Raw genomic sequence first — 13,053 nt, 5'->3', positions numbered from 1 at the left:
CTGTCCTACAGATTTGTTTGTAAGACAAAATAAAAAACACCTTTGTCTAGTTTAAGAATCAAGACAACACAATGTAAGTTATCCCATCCAGACAAGGAAGTAAATACGTTTTATTATGAAACACATTTATTACATTTTATCCATTATGAAACAAATTTATCACTGTATTTGAACTAGAACAAGAGCACCAACTATTCTATTCTTAGCAAGCCTATTTACTTCAGATCTTACAACTGGTCCCTCCAGTCCTTCTATCCACAGACAATACAAGAGCCAAAACAGAAAAGAAACTTCTAACAACCAAGTGTAATCACATCAGCCACTGTAAGAATCCTATCCAATGGAGATACCAAAATCACGAAGCAAAGTTTTTCCTTGCTCACAAGAACAGTATACCTATAAATTATTCAGAATAATGGGAAGCAAAGGAACGTAAAATTTTGCCTGGAAACAATTTGAAGGCACACCTTTAAACCGCTTTCTCCAACTTGCTTAAGTCCAATAGTGTATCTTTTAGGAAATTTGAAGTTTAATTCCCACACTCAGCAATGGTGTCCGTGCTAGCACCCAACAACTAGCTCGCAACATATTTACTAAGGACGCCCAAACAAGCCCCGCGCCGCGGGCATCCTGCTCCTAAGTGAACTCCTGACAAGGGACCCGAGTTGCGCGGAGTTGCGGGCGGCGGGGCCGGGCGAGCGAAGGCCGCACCCGTGGGCGCGGGGCCGGCGCCGGGAGCAGCCGGCCCGAGGACGCCCTGCGCACCATCCCGCTGCCGCCGCAGCCCGCCCCGGCCGCAGCCCCGCCGCCGGGACACGGGACCAGCGGCCCGGGAGAGGCAGCCACCGCCGAGGAGGCCTGCGGGAGCCGGCGACTGCCGCCACCCCTCTCCGCCACCCACGGCGCGGCCGCCACCCCTTCCCGCCCTCCCCGCAGAGCGAGCGGGCGGTCCAGGAGCCCCGCAGGGCAACGGGGCTGGGAGAGGGGCGCACGCCGCCCCGCCCGCAGCTGGGGACGGGGGAAGGAGAGGGGAAGGAAGCGGAGCAGCGGCCGCCGCGCCGGCCCTGCCCGTACCTGCTGTGCCGCTGCGCCGCGGCGGCGCTGCTGTAATAGGCCGCCCTGCGCTGGGCGCTGCGCGGCACCGGGCGCAGCGGGATCTGGTCCGCCATCTTGGGGGCGCCCCCCCCCCGCCCGCCCGGGGCCGCCCGGGCCCTCCTGACGTCACCGGCGTGGCGTGACGTCAGGAGGGGCGGGGGCCCGGGGAAAACACGGGGCGGGCGGGAGGCGGCGGGCGCGCGGGGCCGGCGGGGGTGCGCGCTCGCGCGCTCCCCAGAGCGGGGCCGGCGGGGGTGCGCGCTCGCGCGCTCCCCAGAGCGGGGCCGGCGGGGGTGCGCGCTCGCGCGCTCCCCAGAGCGGGGCCGGCGGGGGTGCGCCCTCCCGCGCTCCCCAGAGCGGGGCCGGCGGGGGTGCGCGCCCGCGCGCCCCCCAGAGCGGGGCCGGCGGGGGTGCGCGCTCGCGCGCTCCCCAGAGCGGGGCCGGCGGAGCTCCGGCCTCAGCCATCGCGGACTGCGGAGAGCCAGGCTCTGCTCCGTGCTGCCAAGCTGCAGGACAAGAGGCCGTGGGCAGGAGCACAGGATGCACAGGAAGTTCCACCTGAACATGAGGAAGAACTTCTTTCATGTGAGATTGCCCAGAAAGGCTGTGGAGTCTCCTTTGATGGAGGTACTCAACATCCGTCTGGAAGCAGTGCTGTGCCGTGGGCTCAGGGGTGACGCTGCTTGAACAGGGAGGTTGGACCAAATCACCCCCTGTGGTTCCTTCCAACCTGACCCGTTCTGTGATTCTGTAATTATTCAGCTTCTGAAGTACCGTGCCTGCCAGTGATGGTTTCCTGCCATTCAACAGAGACAGGTTTTGCCACATGGACGAGGACATTCTGTGTGTCAGGGACCTCACAGGGTTGATACACAAGTCACCACCAGAAAAAGCTGGTTTGGAAGATAGGTGTGTTCATAGACCTATTGCAGGATGTTATCTACCAGTATTTTCCTGAAATCAGATGCTGTGGGGGAGCGAAAGGCCTAACACCATTACAAATACAGAAGACTTTCCACAATAGGAGAAAGAAGATTAATTTCTTTTTTTCTTCAATGCCTGTTCCTAAATGAAGTTTGCTCTTATGACCTAGATACTTCAGACTGAATTGTTGCTGTACCTTGGGGTGTACCTTTGATCAAGGGAAGATGGTCATTATGGAGGCACCACAATACACAGCTTACAATGAAGGATGCTCCTATCTGATGGAGTGAGGGTTATGGAGCACAGGCAGTGCTTTCCAAGAGCAAATTTCTGAGCTAGATTTTGACTTTAAGCATATTATATGGATTGTGGACTCACTGACAGACACAGAACTCTCAAAGTTGAACCAGGAGACAGGAACATTTACATAGAAAGCACAGGACTTGTATAGAAGTAGAAAGGAAAAATATCTATGTTGGACACATGACAGGACTTTGCTGGGTATTCAAAGGGTCACACGAGGAAGTGCCAGAGAGGGGAAAGATTTTATTTAGCTTTTCAACTCTGTTAATCTTTATAATGTTCATGGTATTAGAGTCAGAATCAGTTCACCAGTAGAATCACAGAATTGTATTTATATTGAAAGAGATGTCTAGACATCACCTAGACCAAGCCCCTGCTCCACGACATTATGTTTAATATCAGACCATGTGCAATGGAGTATTGAACACCTCCAAGGACAGCACAGTGTTTCCATAACTTCTCTGGGCTACCTGTTGCAGTGTTTATCTTGTAATAAGCAAATTGCTAATAAGTACCCAAAACTTCCTGTGTTCCAACTTGGGAAACACAGGGTCAGCCAAAACCGTCCATCTGTGAGAAAAGTCTGGCCTCCATCTTCTTGGTGTCATGCCATTAAGTAGTTTTATTCAGCCACAAAGTTTCTTCTTAACTTTTTCTTCTTTAAGCTGTGCAGCCTGAGCTCTCATCCTCTCCTTATACATCATGTTCTCCAGCACCCTGACCATCTTGGTCACATTTTCATACACTCACTTTGGAATGACAATGAGCTTTTGTAATGAGCAGACCAAAACTGAACATGGTAACTCAGACAACGTCCTACAAGTACCAGAGGGGAAGAAGGGTCACTTACCCCTTGAAGGTGCTGTCTACACAGTCAGTGATAGTGCCCAAGGTGTGGGTGGGTGACACTGCTCAAGGGTACGTTGCTGTTGCATCCACTGCATGGCAGTTTATGGTGTGTGTGTGGTACTGTCTGTCTCCTGCCTGCTCTGCCGTGATGGCTGTAACTTATGTGTTGAATTAAGCAAACACAGCCCTGAAAACTTTCAGGCTAACTATTATACTAGGTGCTTTCATGGCTGTTGTTACTGCAATTATGCACATCTCACAGCTTTAAAATTTTAAACATTAATATTAATAACTATAAATTCAGAATCCTCATGTGGCTAAGGAAGTTACTGCAGATCACTGAGGCCAAGAGAATTAAAGCTATTGCTTCCTGTTTATTAATGGATTCAAACCCATTGCAGAGCAATTTTTGAACTGAACAGAAAGCACTTCATTCACAAGTTAGTAGCCTAAGATTAATCTTCTTGTCTGTGCAGAACTTTGGTTTTGGTTATTTGATTATATTTCTAGTTATTAACAAGTTCTTTGGCCTATATCTATTTCAATTGTTAGTAAGTTTTGTGTATGTGTTTGTAAATTCCGTATGTACAGACGTACAGAATCAGAAATACCTGATTGAGAATGTGTAAGGAAAGGTTTAGTATCATCAGACTTGTAAAGGTCCCATCATGAGACAATCATTAGGAGCCATAAATGCCTTGAGAGTCTTGATTTCTTACTGAGTCTCATGTAGTCTACAAAGCATTATTTTATTTATGACTACTTTAAGGTTTTAAGAAATAAATACTTCTCTATTACCTGTGTACAGAGAATATTTCAACCAGAAAGCTTTCTAAGAAGAGGAAAATGAGTTTTTTAGTATACCAATGACCAAGAGAGTGACAAAATAATTTTAAGTGCATGCTGTTTCGATTACTTCAAGTACATGTTTAAAGCTTGCAGTTACGACAGTTGCTGGAAATAATGATTTTACCTTGATCACTCTAATTGCCGTTTTGCATCACTGTTTTCATAAAATGGTAAAAGCTCTTAAGTACAGGATCTTTAATTGTGTAGCATGTATTATCTTTTGGTTCTGCCTCTAGATTATGATGTGATCCTGTCTTTTGTTTTTTAAAGAATATTCAAAATATTTATATAGATGTTTTCATCATGCAAAATTGACAATTTGGCATATAATATGTGTTGACTTTTCAAGCGGCCTTTAGAAAATGTCCCTGCATTTTGAAAGTAATGTTTCCATTCCTATTCAGCAATACTGAAAGGTCACAGAATAAACTTGCCTTTGATCCAGATTCTGGTATTCAAGTATTTCAGGCAGGTTTTATTTTTCTTTAAGAAAAAATCTTTTCATTTCAGGAATTCCTTTCAATATTAATATTACAGTATTCATTTCAATACTTGTCTAAGTAACATTTGTAACTTAAATATCATGATAACATACATTTGTGATAATAAGTAAATATAGCACCACTCTGTAATAAACTTTCTGTATCATCCTTTCTGTGCTTCTTTTTTTGCATAATTTTTGCACTTCTAACAAGTGGCAGAGATCCAGAACCTATGATTTATGGATTTTGTGAACTCTTGGTTTGACTAATAGTGAGCTGGCATGGAAACAGTTTTGCATTTGTTACATGTATCTGCTACAGGTGCAGAACCTATCTGTAATGAGTTCTGCCTGATATCCCCAGAGGGCATTTAATAATAATTTATACTTTTGTTACCATTCTACTTCTGCTGTAAATGTTCAAGGTTAAGTGCTTCCCCCCACGTAATCCTGATTATGTATCCAGTCTGGGCTAGGGTAACGGGAAATGAAAGGCAGTTTGAAGCTAATTCGTTCTTTGCTATCCTTCTCTAAGCCAATTTATAAAATCATTTGTAGTGGAGTAAATCTGTGGAAGTGATACTAAAATCATTGAATATAAAACAAAAAAAAAGTTTCAGTAAGCCTCATGTAATGTTACATGGTACAAAATTTACATTACCTATATATGAGGTTTTTCTTGCCGTATCCTTCAAACCTCCTTATCCTTCAAACCTCCTTGTATTTCTATTTTAATAGTGTAACTTTTTTCATCAGTGGTGAACCAACTTGGTATCTGTCTTCAAATTTTCATCAGATTGTAAATTGGTCCAAAACACCCGGAGGCTTAAAAAAAAAAAAAAAAAAAAAAAAAAGAATCACTGGCAAGACCTAAGGACAGCTATACAGAAATAATATGGTTTTGTTTGTAGGAAGAGCTGTGGGCAGAAAGGAAGAATACACCAAATAAATTCTAACACTGTCAGAGAATGGGAGCAAAACAAATACAAACTAGAGGGAGCTAAACCAACTGCAGTTACCAGTTTTAATAATTCTAATTGCAGTGCTTTCATATCTCCAATCAGTAGGAAGTAACAAAATGTTATCTTGCTCTGGGAAAGAACAGAAGTGGAGACACTGTTTTCTCTGAAAGGATCCTTTTTTTAAAAGATCACTTCAGACAATGAAGCCTCATGCAATTCAGTTATACACCAAATTAAATGAGTTTAGAAACAGCAAAAAAAAAAGAAAATAATAATTTGAAATATTAATATACTATAAAAATGCTGAAATCAAAATTATGCTGACATATTAAAATTATTATTGTCTACATAGCTAGAAGAAAATTCTATTTCTACACATTTAAATTTTAATATTCACAACATCCAGTGTTTGTCAATTAATTGCACTCCCAGCTGTTACATTTCTTTTAGACCTTCTTTCAAGGTTTTCTCTTTGTTAAATGTCAACTCTCTGCAGCCCTGCAGGATTTATGGACTGCCAAATCTCTATTTCTCCTTTTGTAGTACAACCTTACCAAACTATGCGTCCCTCAGCACTGGCTTCACTCTAGTCCTCTGTCACCCTCACCAAGTCAGTCATTCAGAGTAAAATGCAAGCAATATCTCCTCCAATTACATCAGAAAATTAAGGTATTGTTGTTGTATATATGTTGTATTTTGGATTTTACTAGAGATACATCTTCTAGACAGTAGCAGGTTTGGCTGAAAGGGCTTTTTCTCCAGTTCTCTTGGCAACACCTCAAGTAGAAAAATGCAAATCCTACAGTGCTTAAATAAAATTTATTTAGAAACAAATGTAAGCTTTGGTGACTTCTGATACAAATACTTTCCCTTAAGATATTAAATGTTGATTGTGAATAAACTAAAGGAAAAAATTGTAACACAACGTTCATTATTTTACTGCATTTTCACAATGACCCTTCACTGACAAACATCTGAAATTTTTCACAGTATCTCTTCAGTTAAATTAACCTCTAACTTAAAAATCTCTGCAGTATACGTTTCAAAATCCCATGCCTTTTAATTTCTAGTTAGCTTCTGAAGTACTCTTTCTCATGATCTTAGTGTATGTAAATTTAATGCTAGATTTCTATTTCTAATTGGAGAATAAAAGCCCCTTGGACTGAAAACTCTTGAGCTGGATTACCGACTTCTGATCTCTTAAAATGAGAGAATATTCAATACAATATTCCCATGATCTGTTGCACAAAATTAACAGCAAGCACACCAGCACTTTCAAAGGACCGTTTCTGATTTTTGAGTGTTCTCAATAGCTTCATTTCTTCAAATTCCATGCTCTTGATATTTCAAGTAAATAAATACAGCTGTTTCAACTACTCCTTGAAACTGAAAGAAAATACACCCATGGATTAATTACAAATTTTGTGTTTTTTCAGAGCTTCTGAAAAGGTTGTGGAAGGACAAACAAGGCCCAAGTGTAAACTCAAGTATCCAGTTGTGATTGCTGGTATCAGACTTGCTTGGATTTGATTTCCTTTTACAGTTTCTTATACAATAGTGACCAAAAGCTTCACATACGGTTAGGGGATCTTTGTTCTCACAGCTATACAGGAGTAGATGAAGAAAAAAGTTCCCAGATGATAAGTAACAAAATACTTAGTGTCTTGTAAAGCATATCCTTCAAAAGTCTGAAATTGCTTGAAATCTTCTCTCTTTCTGATATCTCTCTTTATCTGTCCCAGCCATCAGCTCAGACTAATAGTAAAAATAAAAATAATAATAATTTGCCTCAGAACTGCTTCTGAAACCTGTTTTTCCTCAGATATTTTAGCCAGTCATATCCAGTTTCTGCTAAAATCTAAACATCTTCTCTTTGTATAGTGATTTCACTCCAAGCAGCAGTTTGAACCTTACAGACTTTTCTTGTATCTCATCCATATAGGAAACATTATTTTCACAGAATCACAGTTATCAAGGTTGGAAGAGATCTTCAAGATCATGTAGTCTGACTGTCAGCCCAACACCACCACAGTCATCCCTAAATCATATCCCCAGGTGCCACATCCAGACAGTTCTTGAACACTTCCAGATACAGTGACCCCACAACCTCCCCGGGCAAATTATTCCAGTGTTTACCACACTTTCAGTGAAAACTTTTCTTCTGATATCTAATCTGGACCTCACCTGGCACAACTGAGGACTGTTTCCTCTTGTCCTTTCACTTAAGACGTGGCAGAAGCAGCTGACTCCCATTTCACTACACCCTCCTTCCAGGCAGTTGTAAAGAGTGATAAGGTCTCCCCTGAGCCTCCTCTTCCTCAGGCTTAACACCCCCAGCTCCCTCAGCCACTCCTTACTGGACATGCTCCAGACCCTTCACCAGGTCTGTTTCCTTTCTCTTGACATGCTCCAGCACTCCAATGTCCTTTTTGCAGTGAGAGGCCCAGAACTGGACATATGATTTGAGGTGTTGTGCCACCATATCCTTCCTCTACCTTCTTCCCCAGTACTGCACTGAGCAGCAATCTGTTCCCACTCAACTCATTATTTGTCACTGAGAGATTGTTCCCCATTATAATAATCAAATAATTCCAGTGGATTTTGTCTATTTCTATAATTTGCAAACATTTTCTCCATTCCTTGGAGAATTTCCCATAAATAGAAAAGAAAGAATTCATGGCTTCTTTTCAGAAGTAAGAAGGGTCAGTTTCCTTCCACAAAGCAAACTGAAACCAGGGTTGCCCTCAATAATACTGGATTAAGAAAATCAATTTTGTCTCCAAAGTCCTAGGATAAAGGCCAGTCAGTCTACAAACCTTAGTTACCTGCAACTTCCAATATCCTTATCTGATTCTAACTTATCTAAATCTGGAAGAACTGTTAGCCAAACACAAAAAAAGTGTGTTTTTGAAAGTAGATAATATTGTTGTGAAGAGGCTTAAAACTGAAAAGAAATATGTACTTCATATAGCAGAGTAAATAGGTTATCCATGAAAACTGTGACTATATCCATTTTTAGTCCCTGGTTTAAAAGTAATACCTAACGTCTGAAATACATTTAGATTGAACTTGCCAGGATTTAATTTATTGGATTACAGAGATATGGAATCATAGTTCATGATGTTAGTGAAAATAATTATATAACCAGAATTACAGGTTGAAGATACAACAACCTAACAGACGAAACAAGATTGAAACAAACATCTAAGGGAATGAACAGCATTAATTTCTTTTGCATATTGTACATACAACTATAAGGATGCTAGGACAGTCAGCTGTGGCTTGCCATTTTTCAGTCTTCTGGTAAAGAGAAAGATTTTTTTAACCCCCAAATAAATTTTCTGTGAAAGGAATCTAAAGGAGCCTTGTACAGACTTCAGGGAAATTTAATTAATTCATTTTTGAAGGCTGAAAAGAAGGTAAAGAGGGAGAGATGTGCATTGCACCTTTGAGTCAGAAGGTTGCTGGCAAGAGGAAAGCAGGGTAAGAGTCGAGGAAGAAGCTCTTCAGAAAAGTGGGAATTCTTCTCCCATAAGTTTCCTGTTGAATAAAAGAAAAAAAAGCCACACTCTTTTCTGTGAGTTATATCAATGTCACAAGACAGGTTATTTTCTCATGATGCTGAAAATGGGCTTTTTGGGAGGGATTATAGCTCTTTTTTCCTGTCCTCTTGATTTTTTTTTTATGGCTTTCTTTTTTTTTTTTTTTTTTCATTTAAAACAAGGAAAGGTCCGAGCGATCAGTTTGCAAGCCATGAGAGAGGTGCTTGAAAATAATTCAACAGACCTCTAGTGCAGTATAGCAATACAGATTAAAATTATTTTCTCACAGGCAGATTCAGTTGGGATTAGGACTGAGTCATACTGTCCTGCCAAGTTTATAGGCCTATTCCTTTTTCTCTATGTAATTTATGAATTATTATACACATTACGATTAAATATTGATCTTCTAGGATGCATGTGTAGTCTCAGGTTGCATCCAGTTTGCTTTCTGGAAAGAGACAAGTTGATCAGTATAAAAAATAAATAAATAAATAAATAAAAAAGGGGGGTACCCTGAAAATTTTATATGATATTTTCAAGAAAATAAATGTAACTTTATTTTAAGATCAAAGTTCTTTCTTCCAGAAAATAGAAAATGTTTTCTCTTACATGTCCCTTTATACTAGTAACGTGCAACATGGTCTCTAACAGAAGGAAAAATGGATTTCATTACAGGATTCTTATTTGGAAAATTTGCTGAGATGGAAGCATCACTGATAGAGAGGAAAAATGTATCCTTGTGCCGTTTTTGAAACTTGAACAATGTGGGTACAATGGTACATAAAAGGTGGAGTTCAGAATGGGCCTGTAGCCTTGGGGTTCATAGACCCATAGAATCATTGTATCATTAACTGTGAGGTGAATGGGGTGTGTGTGAGTATTTGAAATTCAATTCTCAGTCAGCCTGGTCAGCTTCTTGTGTCTTTACATCAAGGAGCCTTTCTGCTGTCCTTGCTTCCTTGCAGTGGGTACAGCATGAAAGAGCTCAGGCAAGAACACAACTGAGGGCAGGGAAAAACAGGGCTTGTATCATGACCTAACTACAAGGGAACATCATGGACATCTGACTTTTATTCAGTTACCTTTGTTCAGTACAGATGTGCGTGTGTGTATATCCATATGTCAGCGGTACTGTGCCTGAGATTCCTCTTCTATCTATGAAGTTTGGAAAGTCTGCCTTTGTTACATACTGGGGCAAGTACTTCAAGAAAAAGACATCGACTAAAGTGTCCCTGTATCAGCAGCATTGTCTCTGGGATCAGAAGTGCTGCAGAGCGCTGACATCTCTTATTGTTCATCTACCAGTTCACCTACCACTTTACCCTCACTGTTGGTCACAGCATGACTAAAAGTCTGGATAGACTTAGGAGAGTTGACCAGATGAGTTATGTTATCAGCTGCGCAAAGCTCCCAAGGCACAAGCCTGAGACACAGGCCTTTGGATGCAAGGCTGACTCAGGAAGGTGAAGAAAATGGGTTGAAATTTAGTGTATACCCAGAAGCAAATGTGCTGATATGTGCTGACAAGGCACTACCAGTGTGGCATGTCTGGCCTCATTTATTCCCTACTTTTCCCAAGTAAATTTGGGGATGGAGTTGGAATTCTTTTTCTACTGCATAAAAACATAAGACCAGAACTGAACAGTAATGAACTAAAAACATTTATGGGAAAGCCTAAGAAAAATTCACTTTTGCTTCAGTCCTAGTCTAGTACCTTGTCCAGAAAGTTGTCTGTCTCCCAGCTTATTCCAGGTTTATTTACCTTGCTGAAAAATATGGAGCTTCATAAGACAGAAATCTGCCTCCATCCACCAGATTGCATAGTTGATCTCTGAAGCATGAAGGTTTTCAGAATGGTAGACAACACATTTTTGAGGTGACCTCTATGCAATATAGAGTGCAATTTCAACTCTTTATAACCATTCCTCATATAGTATAATTACAAACTGTTTCACCTAAGAAACCTTCTGAAAGCCAGTTAGTAAAGTGTCATTTTCTCCTGTGCTTCAGAAAGTTCATGTTCTACCACAAGAGTGAAGAGCCTGAGGTTTCTTCCCTTGATGAAGGAGTAGATTTGGGAAACCCCTCATTATGCGAAGAGCAGGTTCCCTGAGAAGTGTAAGCTTTGTTAGATACTATGAAGATACGGCATGACAGTTCTGAATGTTTTCTTTAATCTTATGAAATAGAGTTTTAAGGATGAGAGAAAAAAAAGTATAGGCAAAATGTGATCTTTTGTGCAGCTAACAAATCCCAAGCCTTGGTACACATCAATTTTCAGTCTAGTCCATTCCTAGTATTTCAGAAAGAAAAGGTGCTTCATAAATCCAAAGGTAAAAGTTCACCTGTGTTTGCTTTTAAGACATGTATAACTGAGATGCAAGAATCGTGAACAACATCTTCTGTATCAATGTTTCATATATATCTACACACACTAGCTGAGAAACTTATCTAACTAAAATGACCGTTTCCCTCTAGTATTACAAGTTCTAAACTTTCAACCCTTTTGATGAAATGAGGTCTTCATAAAATGCCTTCTAAAGAATAGGTCTTCCATTTATAACTGCCTCTCATATCAAACCCACTAGGAGCATAAAAACAGCAATTATTTATAATAACTTTATTTGGTATAATTTCCATCTGTCTTTGAAAGCTCTTCCTGCTGTTTTCAGGCTGTGCATGTTAAACGGAAGTGCTTACACTTGACCTTGCTCTTGATCCACTCTTTGTACACAGCAGTGCCTTTCTTCTTCTGAAAGATAGGTACAATTTGTGTCCACATAAATTATACTGTACTTGCTATTAACATTCTTTTATCTGGTAAATTACTTACACTGATTATGTTGAAGACTGTTCTATGAGCTGTTGATAATGCAGGTCTATGATTTGGATGTAATATGTCATTCTTAATTTAGGACAAGGATGAAAGGAGATGGCAGCTTGGTATAACACATGCAAAAAATCAGGTTCTGGCCACATGCAGTCAGGAAAGGATCCGCAGTAGTATTTGGAACAGAAAATGTGTTCAGACTCAGCATTCTGGCTAAATTCCAACTTCAGTAATTATTCTGTCTAAATCTTCCTGCATTTCCAATGGGGTGATTGTGGTATTTTCTTTTCTTTCCTGCCTTGGATTCATGGAGCACATTGGCATAGGTAATACCCATTCTGTACCGCATTGAAGAAGTGGCAAACAAAAATGATCCATAGTTCCTTCTCTCAACAAATAATTAAGGCTGAGATAAACTCACATGATTTGTCTTTTCCAGTCAGCCACAAGACTAGAAATGCTACACTACTGTTTGACCAAAAGTCATGGAGTCTTGAAACCATGCTCTGGAGCAAGTGAGCTGTGCATTCAGGGAAAATGGATCCATCCATAGATTCAAATCCTGCAGGTCTGCACCCTCTCAAGAAGGGAGAGAGGACATGAGGATTCTAGCCTTTGATTCATGCAATCCCATCTCTTAGCAGGTTCCCATAAACGGATGATTTTGTAGTAAATAAATGGCAAGAAGTAGAAAGAACCAAATTATATTGCATTCTTGTCTATTTCAGGGCAGTGCAGAGGTCTTCCTTGATGATTTAAGAAACTGAACATTGCTGTTCTTGCAAATTAGGCTGCTCCGAGGAACCATCACCTCCTGCATTTCATTTGCTCAAAGAACATGGATTCTCCTTGTCACTAACAAAATGATTGAGGATGTTCAAAGCAGTTTTCTTCCATGATGTGCAAAAATCTTCTTTTCTAAACTAAGTTTTTATTTTTCTAAGAGTTGGGTTTTTTTCTAAAGTAATGCAAAAAATACCACAAATAATCAAAAAAGCATTTTTTCAACTGCATATTATAGAAACACTTTTTTGTTATGATAATAATAATGAACACACATATATATTCTCTCTAAGCGTTAATTTTGATCTTACAAAGCCACATGACAAAAATAATAATTTCTCTAAAAGACCAAAATAACCCCCTTGCTCTTTTTAATGCAGTTCAGCAGAGAGATATTGCCCCAAAAGCACCAGTTTCATCATGTTGCTGCAAAGA

At 40.6% G+C, this 13,053-nt stretch overlaps 1 protein-coding gene across 3 annotated transcripts in view; it reads right to left on the bottom strand.

The window, feature by feature from the left end:
* ATP9B (ATPase phospholipid transporting 9B) overlaps positions 1 to 1,190 on the bottom strand; it is a 154,139-nt gene extending 152,949 nt beyond the window's left edge. For all 3 annotated transcript variants that reach the window (XM_005525241.3, XM_014254567.2, XM_014254568.2), the window contains exon 1: positions 1,075 to 1,190. In XM_005525241.3, the coding sequence (XP_005525298.2) occupies positions 1,075 to 1,169 (95 nt within the window). In that variant the 5' untranslated portion in view covers positions 1,170 to 1,190. The remainder of the gene's footprint in view (positions 1 to 1,074) is intronic.
* Between the last annotated feature and the right edge of the window lie 11,863 nt (positions 1,191 to 13,053).

Source organism: Pseudopodoces humilis, chromosome 1 (assembly GCF_049639895.1).
Source record: "Pseudopodoces humilis isolate 2021_Gansu_Grassland_sample_001 chromosome 1, ASM4963989v1, whole genome shotgun sequence".
NCBI classification, from domain to species: domain Eukaryota; kingdom Metazoa; phylum Chordata; class Aves; order Passeriformes; family Paridae; genus Pseudopodoces; species Pseudopodoces humilis.
Note: the sequence above shows the minus strand (reverse complement) of the source record. Positions and strands in the feature narration are given on the sequence as shown.